Below are 14,679 nucleotides of genomic sequence, written 5' to 3' on the forward strand. Positions count from 1 at the left end.
GTCTTGCCAAGACTTAACCACAGTCAGGAATTTGTGCTCAGCATTCAGGAATGTCAAGTGGATGGTACTGAAGAAAGAATTTCTGAGTTGTTTTCCTTGGCTGATATTGGAGGCCTGGAAAGTCTGCAGTTCTTGAGAAGACACCCTGTAGGAGGTAGCAGAGGGCTTATGGGAGGGGCTCCTCTTCGTTTTCCTCTATGTACAGTGTCAGCCCTGAGGGTAAGGATGTGGAGCCTTGGGAGGAAATGGAGCATCACTCCACCACATTTGTCACTTTTGGAAATGCAGAGAGACTAGTATTTTCTAAGCTCTATTTTTTCAGCTGCTCTTATGCATTTTCCTTCTTCATCTGTATTTGTCTGCAATGCATGGAGACAATAGAGATGAAATAAATGGTTTTCAATGTGGGTTTGTGTTTTTTTTTGTTGAATTCAGATTACGTATTCAAATTTTATTTGAATTGTGGAAGTGTATCTCTGGGTTGATCTAAAGAATTCTGGACTGTTTTCTCCTCTGACTTTTCATGACAGAAGGAAAAGTTTCTAGCTCAGTTTGCTGTCCCTGCTGCCATGGTATTGTGGGCCAGGAGTGCAGTGGTCTGATTGTATTTCTTGGTTGCCAGTCTCGGTCCCCTGGAAAGTATCACCAGATGAGTTGCTCCTCTTTGAGAGGAGAATTTGCATGGGAACTGACTATCCTGAGAGTTTTGCAAACATGTTTTGTTGTGATAGTGATTTTTTTTTTTCCCCATCTAAAATCCACAGAGTGCATCTGGTAGTTACGATCCTCAGTGCTTGACACTGAACTGGGACAAGGACACTTATTCATCAAACATCATATGTAGTCAGAGTCTGGAGAGCAATAGAGGGATTTTCTTTACACTTTGAAATCTCAGGTTCAACGCATGTCTTTCCCAGTCTTCATTTGAAAAGTTTTCAGGCTGTAAGTACTGAATGGTAATAAGTGACTGTCAGCTGAAGACTTCTTTATGAAGAAGGAATGTGATAACCTGGGAGCTGGAAGAAAGTAAACACAAGTATGTGATGGAGGCTGTCACTTGGTGGTATGGGGGCTTTGGTTGTGGTGGAACTTCCTGGCTTTTCTGTGCCTGGGTTCAACCGTGCTGCCTTCTTCGGTTGTCTGTGGGTCTGTGCTGTGTGCTCCTTCCTCATCCCTTTCTTACTCTGAAGGTGGAGCTGCCTAGGTGTCCACACACAGAGTAGCTTTTTGCTGTAGTAACAAAGGGAACTTCGTAAGGGTGGTGGTTTTGGTGTTGCCCCTTCTGTGATTAGAGCCTGAGGAACAGCTGTAGAGTGACAGGCTGGAGCGGTGGGCCCAGGTGAAGCTCATCAAGTTCAACAAATCAAAGTGCAAGGTCTTGCACCTGGGTCGTGGCAACTCCTGCCATCAGTACAAGCTGGGGCGTGGAAGGAGGCAGCACAGCCCTGCTGAAAAGGACTCGGGGTGCTGGTGGATGGCAGGAGGGCCCTTCCAACTCCAACGGTTCTGTGAGTCTGATAACTGGGCTGTGGGTTTAGGAAGCGTGAATATTCTGATTTTTCCCGGACAGTTTTGTTGAAAGATCTGTGTTATTTAGGGCAGGGAGGGGGTCTGAAAGTAATTTTTCATCCTTGATGTGGAAGGCTTGTAATTTAGTCGGTACGCGTGAGAAAATCTTTCCAAGAGCAGCCTTGCCAGTTCCTTTCTTTTTGCCTGCCTTCAGGGCGTGAATGTGCAGCTGCGTGGTTGCAAATGCCATCTGTCCGGAGCAAACGGCAGCGGCGCAGCTCGGCTGGGCTGTACCCCGCGCTGCCGTGGGCGCCGCGCTGCGGGGGAGTGCAGCGCGGGGAGGGGGAGGACGAGGGCCTGGTGCGGGGCTCTTGTGCGGGCGAGCGGCTGCTCAAAGCGGCTCCTTCGAGGTGTTGTTGTCCACCAAAATCAAGAGTTTAAAAAGGGGGGGGGGGAAGAGGGAGCTGAGGTTAAACGTGTGGAGTACCCGTAGCTGTAGGCCTGATGTGGAAAGCGGGTGCCCTACAAATCTGTTTTGGGGCCTGAGAGCTGCAGCTGCAGGGAACGAGTTCCCGGGCAACGAGCGGAACGGTGCCCTTGGGCACGCCGCCTTTCCCTCGTGGCTGGGACTCGGCCCGCTTCCGGCAGCACCGGCCGCGCTGCCCTCTTCGGCGCTCGGAACCTTTCCAACAGCAAACCTCCCGGTGCCCGCGCCGCACGAGCAGGGCGCGCTCCCGCGCTGTAGATCTCCTCCTCCCCCCGCCCCTCCCCCGTCGCTCGCGCCCGCACGAGCGCGGGCCGGTGCCGGGCACGCGACCGCCGTGAGGTGAGGGCCTCGCGCCGCGCGGGCGGCCCCGGCTCGGGCCGGTGGAGGCGGCAGGGAGGAGGGGCTCGGAGCCCGGCCCGAGCCCGACCGCGCCGCGCCGTCGAGCGACGAGCGGCGTCCGCCGTCCCCGTTTCCCTTCCGGGGGCGGCGCGGCGGGCGAGGCTCCCGGCCGGGCTGCGGGAGGAGCGGCCGCCCCCGGCGCGGTAAGATGGCGGCCGCGGCTCAGGCGCTGAGCGGCGCGGGGCTGCTCCTGGCCGCCGCCGCCCTGGCGCTGCTGGCCGTGGCCATCGGCACCGACTCGTGGTACGAGACGGACGCGCGGCGGCACCGCGAGCGCTGCCGCGGCTTCGGCCACAAGCGCAGCGACCCGCCCGGCTCCATGTCGGCTCCCGGCTCGCACCTGCCGCTCCGCGCACGGCCCCCGCGGGCGCTGCTGCCCGGCCGGCACCCCGCGCACGAACCGCCCGCCGCCGCCGCCGCCGCCGCGCTGGACTCGCACTGCGGCCGCCGCTTCAACTCCACCGTGTCGGGGCTCTGGAGGCGCTGCCACCGCGCGGGCTACGAGCCGGACAGCGAGGAGCTCATCCGGAAAGGTGCGGGGCGCCGGGACGGGGACGGGCGGGACGGGGCGGCCCCACTGCCGCCGCTGTCCGCGGTGCTGAGCGCCGCGGGAACGCGCGCCTTGCCCCCACAGCTCCGCAGTGAGCGCCGCGTGGGAGCGCCGCCTCGGGAGCCCCTTCCGCAGGCACTGCCGGGCACGGTGCTCGCCCTGCGGCGTTCTCACAACCCGCACAAATCGGCGTCCGGCGCGGGGAAACGCGCGGTGTCGTTTGTAGCGAGAGAATAGGGGCGCGCTGGGCCGTGCGGATCTCGGGCTGACTGAGGGCCGGGCCCTGGTCACACGCGGGGCTCCGGCGAATCCAGCGCTGTTGCGGTGCGGCACAAAGAAGTGGTTGGTGGCACGTGAAAGAAAATCCGGGGCTGGACGGTACCGTGGCCCAAATAATACAGTGGGCTGCCCCACGAGTCCGTAAGTGACACACAAATCAGGCTTAGGATAAGAAACGCTGTGCGTGGTTATTGGCAAATAACAGGACTTAGTGTTCCAGCAGGTATCTGCTAGCACAGGGAGAGTAGGAGTTGGGAGAAGTGCTTCCACTGAAGCACAAAATGGAAACGCTATCTTAAGAAAAACCACAAGCAGTTCTTCAGTGGCTTCCAGCTGTGACGCCAATCCAGCGTAGCAGAGGCCCCGGGCACGCAGCTGTCACTCAGCACCAAGCACACCTCAGTGTGCTGGTAATCCTGTCTGAGCTGAAAGCAGGACGTGGGGCACAGTGCAATGGAAAGCTGACATTATGGCAAATAATTTTATGCATTTTGGTGCATTAGCTAAAAACAGTCCTATGGAAAAGCATCTGTGCTTTCCATTGTGATGAGGGGATTTGAGAACTCATTGTAAGACTGCACGAGACATTATTGGTTTTTTGTATATTTGCAGTTCCATTTTCAGCCAACGTAAGCACCCAAAATTTTAAAGGCAATGTATAGATTTGCCTTCAGATATTCAACTCAAAAACGTGGTTGTGCCTCTCTCCTGGACTTTTGTAAGCCCCACCTTAGCAGAGAGAAATATCCCTTGCTTCACGCTCAGGCCTTATGTGCGTCATCGCTCTTTGGTGTTGTGTACATTTGTAAACAACTGTTTTCAAGGATGAAACATAGGAGAAATAAAATGTCACGAAAAATATTTGATGATACTTGAGAACTTCCCAGGAGCTGCAGGCACTGCACTCAATCCGGCCTGGTGCCTTCGTTTCACAAGAACAAGGTAAAATATCCCACGAGGTTTTTGGTTCTGTTTCTCTCCTGGTTTTTTAGGTTTTGATTAAAAACTAGTAAAAAATGAAATATTTTGTTACCTATATAAATCAACTACGTTATATATGTTTCACGAGGACTGCTCCAAAAGTAATGCCTCCTGTTTTATTTTTGAGGCAAATGGCAATCCGTCGGGGCGGATGTGGGCAGTGGCAGTAGGTGCTGTACCTCATCATGCACTGCTGCTGTGTGACAGCTGGCTGCAGAGGGGCAGTCTGACACAGTGGAGTCTGACGTGGAAGTGCATATGAGGTGAAGGTGTGTCATTGGATTCTTCTGAGGAAAACGTTTCACCCATTGGCATTTGTAGATGCTTGGTGAATGTTTCTGGAGGCCAAACGGTTGTTGTTATTGCAGTGAGACAGTGGGTGGTGCTTTTCAGCAGTGGTGACAGCAACAGTGGGTCACATCTGCTGGTGTGGATTTTTATGAGCGTGGCATTCAGGCTTCTGTTCGTTGCTACTGGAAATGCCGAGCTGACAGTGGTGACTCTGTTAAAAGAGAAAGTTTTTTAGCTGAGAATTTGCCCTATCAAACAGTTACCATACTCATTGTATCTGTTGTAATTTCCATAGAAGTAAGTGGCAGGCATTGCTTTTGGAGCAGCTACCAATATGTGGATCCGGCAGCCCAAAGTGTTGGACGGCTGTGCCCCAGCACTGTGTGACTTCTACTTCCTCTGTTTAATTTCCTAGCATCCATTTCACGCGTTGTCATTTTTAGTTCCGTGTTGATCCCATTTTGCTAAAAGGCAGTTTATTAATTTCATTCTCTTAATTGTCTCTGTAGTGTAAGATGTTTATCTGTTTTTTGCTTCACAGCAAACCACATGCTTTCAGCTGCCATTGAGATGGGGAAGGGATGGGGAGGATACCGCTCCTCAGTACTTTTGGTTTTGAGGGATTCCTCCGACACGGTTGTGGTCAGACTGTGTGGGCAGAGGCTGTGTCTGTGTGCATGAGGGCACTGTGGGATGGTGGCTGATCTTCCTTTGGGTCCGGCGTGTTAAACTGAGAGGACTCTGAATCCAAAATGTTTTCCTTCTATTTCCTTTCTTTCTTTTTTTTTTTTTCCAGCTGTGCTAATAATAGACATCCCTGCAAACATTCCTTCCCTTACATTCTTTGGCCGTGTTGCTACTCCAAAGATTTACATATAGAGGGGAAATTACTAATAATAGTTCCTGTAGAGTCAGATCTTCAAATAGCTGCGACTCTCCTCCCTTCCCCGACCTGCTTTGCTCGCAGCCTTCTCTCTTTCTGGCTGTGTCTGTCTTTTCTCATGCAGCTATGATTAAGCAGCTTTTCTGGTTGGTGGTCAGGTGTGGCTGTTGCCCTTAGCTCGAGAGTGCAGCTGTATCTGCACCTTCCCAACAGATGGGCTTTTTTTCCCTAGTGTGAGCTGACGCTCGCTGCTCTGCACCTCTGCAGGCGCTGCTTTCTCTTTGATGAGCTGGAAGTTTCCAGCTGGCTCTTTGGAGATGTGTGATGCTGCCTGGTCCTGGAGCTAGAGATTCCTGTAGGCTTTCAGTGCCATGGGTAAACAGTTCTGTAGAAGTCCAGTGGTAATTTTGATAGTTTTGTATCAGACAATGAAGAGTATTTCTGGAATAAGGTTTCTTTTCCTTTCTGGGCATCTCTCAAGACTGGAACAAATTACTTAAATCCATTTATAAGTTAATAAGTGCCCTTACCCATTGAGATAACTCCATAGATTTCTAGTCCAGTACTTATGTACTGCCACTGATACAAAGCAAGATCTGTGAAAGTTGAGAACTTGAGCATTTTAGCTGCTAAGATATATGCGTGCGTACTTTAATGTATGTTGTACATATCCTTGCTTTATGTTTTTTAAGGGGAAAAACAGGAGTTAAAAAACATGGGGCAAAACGGGGAGGTGGGAAGTGTTTAAAGGGAGAAATGTGTGGGTGTTTGTTTGAAGCGCAAAGGAAGAAATGATGGACAAATGGGAAAGGGAGGTCAGTATTTGGTACCAGAGAGCAGCCAGGGAACTGACACGTGGCAGCAAAGCCAGGGGTGGGTGCAGGGGGCACCGTGAGTGTGGAACCTGAGTGCAGTGCACTGCTGAGTGGGGCCTGTGCCGTGGGGGTTATGTGCTGGGTACCGCAACGATAACATTTTGCATGGAGAACTTGCAGGTAGTGAGATCCTGCAGGGGTTTGTTATATGCTGCTCAGTGGTGTTGTCTATTAATATGAAAAGCGTACTGTTTGCACGGCAGTGACAGCAGAAAATGATTAATTAGGAAAGCTCAGCACTGATAGTCTGCTTTGCTTTACTCGGAGGGCTCACGTGAGCATTGTATCTTTTAACAGCAGCAAATTGAAGAAATTATTTTTTGAAAAAAGGTTTGTTACTACTCATGAACTGAAGGGTTTTATGGCTTTTTATAGCTTATTCTGGAAAAGCTGTGCAATGGGACTGTGTGTCTCATCTGTGTTGGGCAGAAGTGGCTCCCTAGTAGTGCCACGTAGCTGAGGAGGTAAGAACCAAAGGACGTGTAAGTGGAGGAACTTGTGGCAATAATGAGGCCCTTGTGGGAAAACGGCTTCGTCCTGGCGTCTGTACTTGCAGTTCTCCCAGCTGATAAACTGAAGAGTTAAAGGAATGACTGACCACTCCATCAAACATGTACTGTAGTGGGATACGTAATAAAGAAGCCATTTAGTTGTGGCCATTGCTAAGTGCAATCTGATAGTAAACAGAATGGGGGAGTTGATTTACTAGAGCTAGAGGCGTGGACAGGGTGACCACAGAGCTCTTCACAGTGTTGGGCAGAGGCGGTGGGAGTAGGCTGTGGGGCTGCAGGGCTGCTTGGGCCTAGGGCAGGAGGGACAGAGCTGTCCTCCCAGGTGTCTTACAGCCCAGGGCATGGGGCTCTGCTCTGCCTGGGTGTCTTCAGGTTCAGACATTCTTTCAGAGCCAGTGTCCTCTGGTCTCACCCGGCCTCAGTGCTCCAGAAAAAGAATGTATGTTTCAAAGGACACAGATGTGTGATGCCCCGAGGGTGGTGAGAGGCTACAGGGAGGGAAAACCTTTTGCATCTGCAGCCCTGAAGGAAAAGAGGCTCCTGAAAACAAGGTGTGAGAATGGTGTTGACTGTGGGAGGCCGTGGTCATGTAGGTCAGCCATGAAAGCATCAGCAGTTCATTGCTTCTGTATTTATTTTTTAATCAAGAAAACAGCACATACAGTACAATCTGCATAATGTTCTTGCAATGCCTCTAAGAGATGCTAGGATCAGGGTGCCATGCAACCTTCTTGGATGTATGCGGTATGATCATGTAATCTCTTGAATACATGCTCCCTTCTGTCCTGCATTTTCATCTGACTTGTGTGCCAAAAACACCAACATTCCCTGTAGTTCTTGTCCTTGATCACCACACTGTTCCATTCTGTTCAAGCCCTCGCCTGAAGGTAAACTTCTTAACTTTGGCAAGTTTCCTTACCGTGCTTGTCAGAGTCTGTTACCAAAAAAAAAAAAGCAGTTACTTCGCTGTCAGGTTCTGAAATGGAGGGTAGGATGCTGTCCCTGCTGACAGCCTGCGATCTAAGGTATATAAAGTTTTATGATGAGGGACTAATTGGGATACTTTTGAAATAGGTTTGATTTTGTGGTAACTTTGAGATCGGGAAATGCACTGAATGCAGCCCATGGGGTACCTCTGTGTGTCTGGGCACACACTGTCTCTGCAAATTAAGCTTGAGCCTTCCTCAGCAAACTGGAAGCATGAATTTGTCACAAGAGATGTGAAATTTGGCTACTGAGGATTGCCTGGGTGCGTGCAATAATTCTGTGGGAAAAAGTGGGTTATGTTCAGCTGGGAGATCACCCTCACTGCTAAGCTGATCCTGACTCTCCCCGACATGTAAGGGTTGGAAAAGGAACGCGAGCGAGAGGCCGCCTGGCTCACAGCAGAGCAGGACCATCCCGCGCTCTCAGACGTGGGAATCTTACAGGAAAAGTGGTTCCTGGTGGCAGAACCAAAGGCTGTCACTGAGCCTGGAGATTAGAGGTCAGAGCTGAGCTTTGCGGGCAGTGTAAATCCGGGAATTCTCCAATGTCTGAGCTCTTCACTTTGCGAGCACACTCCCTTAGTATAGGCTTATGTGTCCCACTTCTGTAAAATCAGCACTTTGAGTTCTGGAGAACAGGAAGAAAGTTCATAAACCAGAGGCAGAATGAATTGTTATTTGAAAAGCTCTGAATGAGCAGATCCGCTAAGAAGGCGGGGAGGTTTTGCTTTATTCTACGTGTAAGCTACTGTAAGAATGCAGACCACAGGTTTTCTCAGGCGGTGGCGGTACAGCTGAGGGCAGGAGCCTGCTTCAATGCATTGCTACTCAGAGGCTTTGAGAAATGTAGCTTTGGGCTTTGTCCTTTCTCGGGGCATGTTCCTTATGCACCTGCTTGTTCCACTTGAAGTAACAACTGTCACTGTTCTGTTAGCATGGGGGACCCTGTTCGCAGCTGGCGGCTCAGCTTGCTAGCTGGGGTTGGCTGGCGGTGTGCGTGCAGCTCCCACCCGTGAAGCAGGCGCTTCCTCCTCACAGGGCTCTGCTGGAAAAAGCTGGGCGCAGTCCCAGTGAGTGAGTGGGGCGTAGGAGCAAAGTCCTACATCCCGTGGCTGAAGGAGCAACTCAGAGCTCATTTCTTCTGGGCTTTGTGTCTTTAGTGAACATGGGAAGCTGCAGCTCCCTGTTCCTGATTGCCCACCTGCCTGCTGGCCAGCTGCTCCTGAATGGCTGTTCTGCTCGCAGTGGTAATGACCCTGTAGCCACTGTTGAGGGGGAGCTCTTTGTACTCTTTAGCTTTATTACCTTTCTGGCTGTTCTCTCCCTCCCTCCCTCGCAGCCCCAGCATTTTCACTGGTTTGGGTTCTTTCCTGAAGTAAAAAGCCCTTTCAAGAGAAGAACATATGTAGGTCCACAATTGTAGTGGGGATACGCTTTTCTTTAAGCCATACTGGCGACAAGCCTGCAGGGTACTACTGTTCATTAGAAGTGAAAAGCAAATGACCACTGGAGAGAATTCGAACTTTTCTCCCCCTCAGTTCACTTTCCAGCATTTATTCAATCGTTTCAAAAAATGATTCAGCTCTGCATTCATAAGAGACAGAACGGTGGTGTTGGTATTCTGGCATGCTCTTGACTCCCCAGCTACCCCAAAGACATTGTACCAGTTCCTCTTGGAAGCTTCTGGGTCCTTCTGGTGGCTGTAATTAGTGCTCATCCTCAGGCTTTCCTTCCAGCAGCCTGCCTATGTTAGCAAGGTTCCCATCTCCAAATTTTTCTTTGTAGCAAGACTACTTCTGCTCCAGGTCCCCGAAGACTTTGAAGTACACTGTTCTTTTTTGGACATTTGCTCTGGTACTCCTCCTGTATGAGCTCTGCTGGGACAGCCAACTCAGCAGCAAGGTCAAGGCATACGGGTATTGCTGTGTTTCACACTGATGTCTCTTTTCCAGGAGTTATTCAGCGTTGCACTGCTGTGAAGTATCACTACACCTCCAGCTCTCTGCCACGCAACTTGCCCATCAACATCACCAACACTATCCGGCAGGATGAGTGGCACGCCCTCCGTAAGTAACGCAGATGATGAGACTGTTTGCATTGCTGGTTGTCTTAAAGGTAACAAACACCACGTGAGATCTTTAAACCAGGTACCTGCCACGGGTCTCTAAGTGTAACCGTATTTGTTAGTGAGGATGGGAAAGCAGCCGAGAGCATGATTGGAAGGGGCTGTAAGATTTGGAAGAGCTTATGCAGGAGAATTTGGGAATACCAGGCTGCACAGTGTGTTGTGAGACTAAACTGTATTTGGATCTCTGAGGAGAGGCAATTTCTAGCTGGCTCAAAGCCAAGGCGCGGCGGCACCATACAGCCTGTAAAGAGCTTGTGGTTCTGCATGCACACAAGCGACCTGACGCAGCTCCCTGGCAACAAGCTCTTTTAGGGAACATCTCTGTTCGCTGTCTTGCTGGCTCCCAACCCACAGGCTGCCTCATGCCCGGCTCCTTCCCATACAGGTGACTGAGGCTTACCCTGTTGATGACCATGATTTGCTCATGATTTTCTGCTCCTGTTTCTGTCTGTACTGCTTTTGCTGCAAAGGCTCATGTAATTCTGTATGGCCTCAGTTATGGGAGCTGCTGTGCTGCGGAACTGCAGCTATAGACTGAACTAGGAGGAGACAAGAGCAGCACTTGTGTTACGGATTATGGGTGCTGTTCATCAGCATTTTTATTTAACTTGTTACTGTAATTCTTCCCTTCATACTGTATTGATCTTCTGTCTGCTCGCCTTCCCACTATTCCTGTCTTCACCTCACGCCACCCTCCTTTGTATTTTTGGTGTTCCCTTTTATTTTCAGTGCTCACCCCAAAGTGCAGAAAAACCACATGCACACCAGTTCTTGCAGTACCGTTTGCAAACCATTGCAGAATTCACAATGTGCCCCTTCTGCCCTATGCTGTCTGGCTGCGTTGCATGTGTTACCTGCATTGCTCTTGGTCAGCAAGGAGTGCCCTCTAGTTGCATGGTGCCCAGCCCAAGGGAGTCCGGTTGGCTGAGCGCCAACGGTTTCAGTGTGCTGTGCGAGCTACCTATCAAGGAAGCTACAGGAGGAGCACGTACGTATAAGTGAAAACATTAGCAACGGCAGGTCCTGTTTGGGTGCCGCCATCTTCATTTTATTCTTGCTTCTCTGTTTTTTGTCTCTTCAGATCTGCGGAGGATGACAGCTGGCTTCATTGGCATGGCAGTCTCCATCATCCTGTTTGGGTGGATCATCGGTGTGCTGGGTTGCTGCAAGCAGCAGGAGCTCATGCAGTATGTGGCCGGGCTGCTGTTCTTAATGGGAGGTGAGAGCCTTTTGCTTGTCTTCTGCTCGTGGTGCCGTTCGGCGCCTGGCAGGAGCTGTGCTGCCATGTGTTGGGCAGCCCCTGCTGTATCTGCATGTGAGCCTTGTGCTCTGGAGAGCTGCTGTGTGCCTGCAGGAACCACGCGTGCAGTGCGCGCAGTCCTTGCCTGCTCTGAGTGCAGCCTGCTGCTCCTGCCAGGAAACTCAGTGCATAGGTTTCTCTAGGGAATCTTTAAAACAAAGAAAATTAAGTACAGCACCTTTCTGCTGCTCAAAGATGCTCACATCTTTTGGTAATGATGACTTTCTGTACTTTTGCTTGACCAAATGAAAAACAAGATTTTGGTTTTTTACTTGGAAGGGGCATAGCAGCAAGAAACCCACCGAAGAACTACTGAGATGCACAAGGATAGGGACTTCTGAATTGCAGGCAATGAATAGGCAACTTTTAACTAGCTGCTCATCTTTTTCTTAATTGAAAGGCAGAGCTGCTATCTAAGAGGTCAGGCATCAGCATCTGTAATGGAGGCAAAGAACACGATGATGTGTGTTTCTAGCCGTTGACCCAGCAGTCGTGATAGGAGTTTGGTGCCGCATTATGAGTGCAAGGAATCTTCCCTTGCCGTAAGAGCTTTTCCAGAAGCGTTCTGGGGAGGAGCACCGGAAGCCAGCCTGCTGCTGTGGTGTGAAGTCGGTAACGGTGACGTCAGTTAGCCTTGTGCTGTCCTCATCATTGTACATGTTGCTTAGCTGCGCGTTTGAACGCTTTGTTTTTAATGTTTTCATGCACAGCAGTGAGGGAATAAAGGGGAGCAGGCAGACTGGGAACCCTCTGTGTGCTTCTGCACTGGAGCTCTGCTGTGAGGGGCACGCTGCCTGCAGTAAGATGTCTTTAGTATTTAGACCAAGAGCCACAGTCAGAGAACAGCGATTACCCCAGCCTTAGGTCTGTTATTTTCCAGTTTGACAGGACCCCTTTTGTTAACATGGATCCTTTGGAGAGCAGACCTCAGCTTGGACAAGGTGTACTTCTTAGGCTAGCTAGACCAGGTTGAAACTACTTTCAACCTAACTCTGTTAAAGACGTGATTTTTTTTCCCCGTTAAAAAAAGATAATTAGACAAGACTCTTAGTGACTAAAAAAGTGTTTGGAAGAACTTCAGCCCTTCCGCAGCCAGCCTGGCTCCAGAACAGCTGCCTTTAACCTTCCTATGGTTTCCCAGAGATGAGACTGTGCAGTTAGTTAATGCTGTAGCAAAACTTTGGCATAGGTTAAAAAAAGCACAAGGCAGTACCACTGAGAGTGTGACTCTCAGACCTAGCAATGGAGAAGCAGTTGATAAAAATCCCCAGCACTTTATGTGTCCCAAGACTCCAGCTTGCAGCAGTTTGGAAGCTCCCAGAAGAAAGCAAACTAGCACAGCACAACTGGGCTTCAGCCATTTACCTTCTGTAGGAGACATCCATCATTAGAAATAGTCTTGTGAGAGCTGCTGCGTAACAAACTACAAATGTCTGAGGTTTAAATGGCAACAGAGGGAGCTCAGACTGTACTGGTTATTTGGGGTGTGAGGCATGCTCTACTCCTGTGTATCTTGCCATTCTCTTTTGTTTTTTTCTGCCTTTTGAAAGTGACTGACTGGAAAGAAAAAAAGTGTAATTTTTATTTTTGAAAAGGTACAGCTTTGAGAATACCCGGGCAGGAGGAGGAAGGGCACTAAACAAAGGAAAGAAAAACAAGAAACAATCAGTAATTAACCCGGGGGCACTGTGGAACCCTCTTGCTTTCCCCCTGCAGGTACGTGTTGCATCATCTCCCTCTGCACGTGCGTAGCTGGGATCAATTTTGAGTTGTCACGCTACCCTCGCTACGTGTACGGGCTGCCAGAGGACATCAGTCATGGCTATGGCTGGTCCATGTTCTGTGCCTGGGGAGGCCTGGGCCTCACCCTGCTGGCTGGGTTCCTCTGCACACTGGCCCCATCCCTCAACACTTCCCGGCCATCCGTACAGAAGCCCAGACAAGAGAATGGGGCCGTGTGACGTCGGCGGGGGTGAGGAGGGACTCTGGGAAGCGCAGCCCGGGCAGAGCTGTGGGTTAACACCGGAAGAGGCGGTGCGCGGAGCGCCGCGGGAATCAATAGCGGCCCGGGGGACACCGCCTCCTGCCGCGGACACGGACATTGCAAGCAACTCCAGGTTTGAATTAATGCCGATCTGCTCGTTGATGGCTTAAGGGGGGGACAGTTCTGTTTTGTTTTTCTTCTGTTTACAAGGGATTAAGTCCAAGGCTGTGTCTTCTTTTGTGCTGTTTTTTGAACTGTACCTCCATGGTCCTGTTACTGTCCAGTTGTAAGGGATGTTTACGCACCAACTCTATTGCTGCAGGTCTGTGTAATTCAGACCCAAATTAGGGCACAAAGCTATGTGAAGTTGGCTTGAACACTTTTGCAACAGACTTGTCCAGTGTTGGCTCAGGCCATAATTTCCCAAAAGAATCGTGATCTAAAGCCGGAGTTTAGGCCAAAGAATTAGCCCATCATTAGTATTAACTCATCGAAAGCAGAAACCTGTGCTATTGTATGCTGTAGTATCAGCTTTTACTCACCACTAAAGCTGTCTCCAAAAGGAGCCTGCTGTAACCGAGCAGCAAGACTGAAAAATCTCTTACTGGCTTTAGGAAAAGAGGGCATAAGGTTTTCCTCAACTTCTCACGCAGGTTGGGTTACTCACTCAGCTAACTAACACAGCCTTGTTTCAAGCAGGACATGCACGCATCACGCAGGTTATAGCTCTTCTGCTCAAGGCTGGGATAAAGTATCATGGAGGGTGATCCCAGCAGCTCAAACTGTATCACCCAAGTAATTTGTGGGTGCAACTCCTGTTCTGTAAAAGGAGATGATTAATTCTGAGCTCAAACATCACAGAACGTATAGCCCTCTAATATTACTGGCCAAAGGAACTGCAGTGTGTTTTCCTCAGGAACGTGTGGCTTCTGCTCACTTCACCACTTATCCCTTTACAACACCAAACACCCCCAGCCCAGCACAGCAGGAACACGCGTGCTCTGCTGGAACAAGTTCCCTCCCTTGAGTAAGCAGCAGGGACCTTGGAACCAGTGCAAGTACTATGGCTAACTCAGGAACACCCGCCAAAGTACTCCGGGTGCATTTTTCTTTCATCCATCTATTCTTTCCTCCCTCACATCCCCACCCCTCTCCCAAGTGTCCAAAAACTGCACAGGCAAAGATGAGATGGCCAGCATTTGGAGATGTTTACATTGTATTTCAAATACAATACAGTGGCATGTAAGATACTTAATGCTAAAGTCAGTGTATTTATGAAAAGTGTAATTTTTAAATGGAAGTTGTAATTCTCAACTGGCATTAAAAGTACTGAAAGACTTGCTCAGAGGATGTCATGGTGGATTCTTTCCTACTGATTACCAGACCGATTCCTCGGTGCACTCCCATCTCAGCAATGGTGTTAAAGTTAAAACTTAAACGAAAAAGTCGTAATATCATTTGTGTGAATCCCATTCACCTCTCCATTGCAGAACCGAGTGTTGAAAATTTCAACTG

At 50.0% G+C, this 14,679-nt stretch overlaps 1 protein-coding gene across 1 annotated transcript; it reads left to right on the forward strand.

Annotated features, from left to right (window-relative positions):
• The first annotated feature begins 2,543 nt into the window (after window positions 1-2,543).
• LOC136060407 (transmembrane protein 178B-like) lies at window positions 2,544-13,203 on the forward strand. The gene is made up of 4 exons (XM_065754914.1): window positions 2,544-2,928; window positions 9,705-9,818; window positions 10,962-11,099; window positions 12,897-13,203. The coding sequence occupies exons 1-4, from the start codon at window positions 2,544-2,546 to the stop codon at window positions 13,139-13,141; spliced, it is 882 nt and encodes a 293-aa protein (XP_065610986.1). The 3' UTR covers window positions 13,142-13,203.
• The last annotated feature ends 1,476 nt before the right edge of the window (window positions 13,204-14,679 follow it).

The sequence above is a fragment of the Cyrtonyx montezumae genome, unplaced genomic scaffold, assembly GCF_038088225.1.
Source record: "Cyrtonyx montezumae isolate F1298 unplaced genomic scaffold, pur_monq_1.0 scaffold_10, whole genome shotgun sequence".
Classification (NCBI taxonomy): Eukaryota; Metazoa; Chordata; class Aves; order Galliformes; family Odontophoridae; genus Cyrtonyx; species Cyrtonyx montezumae.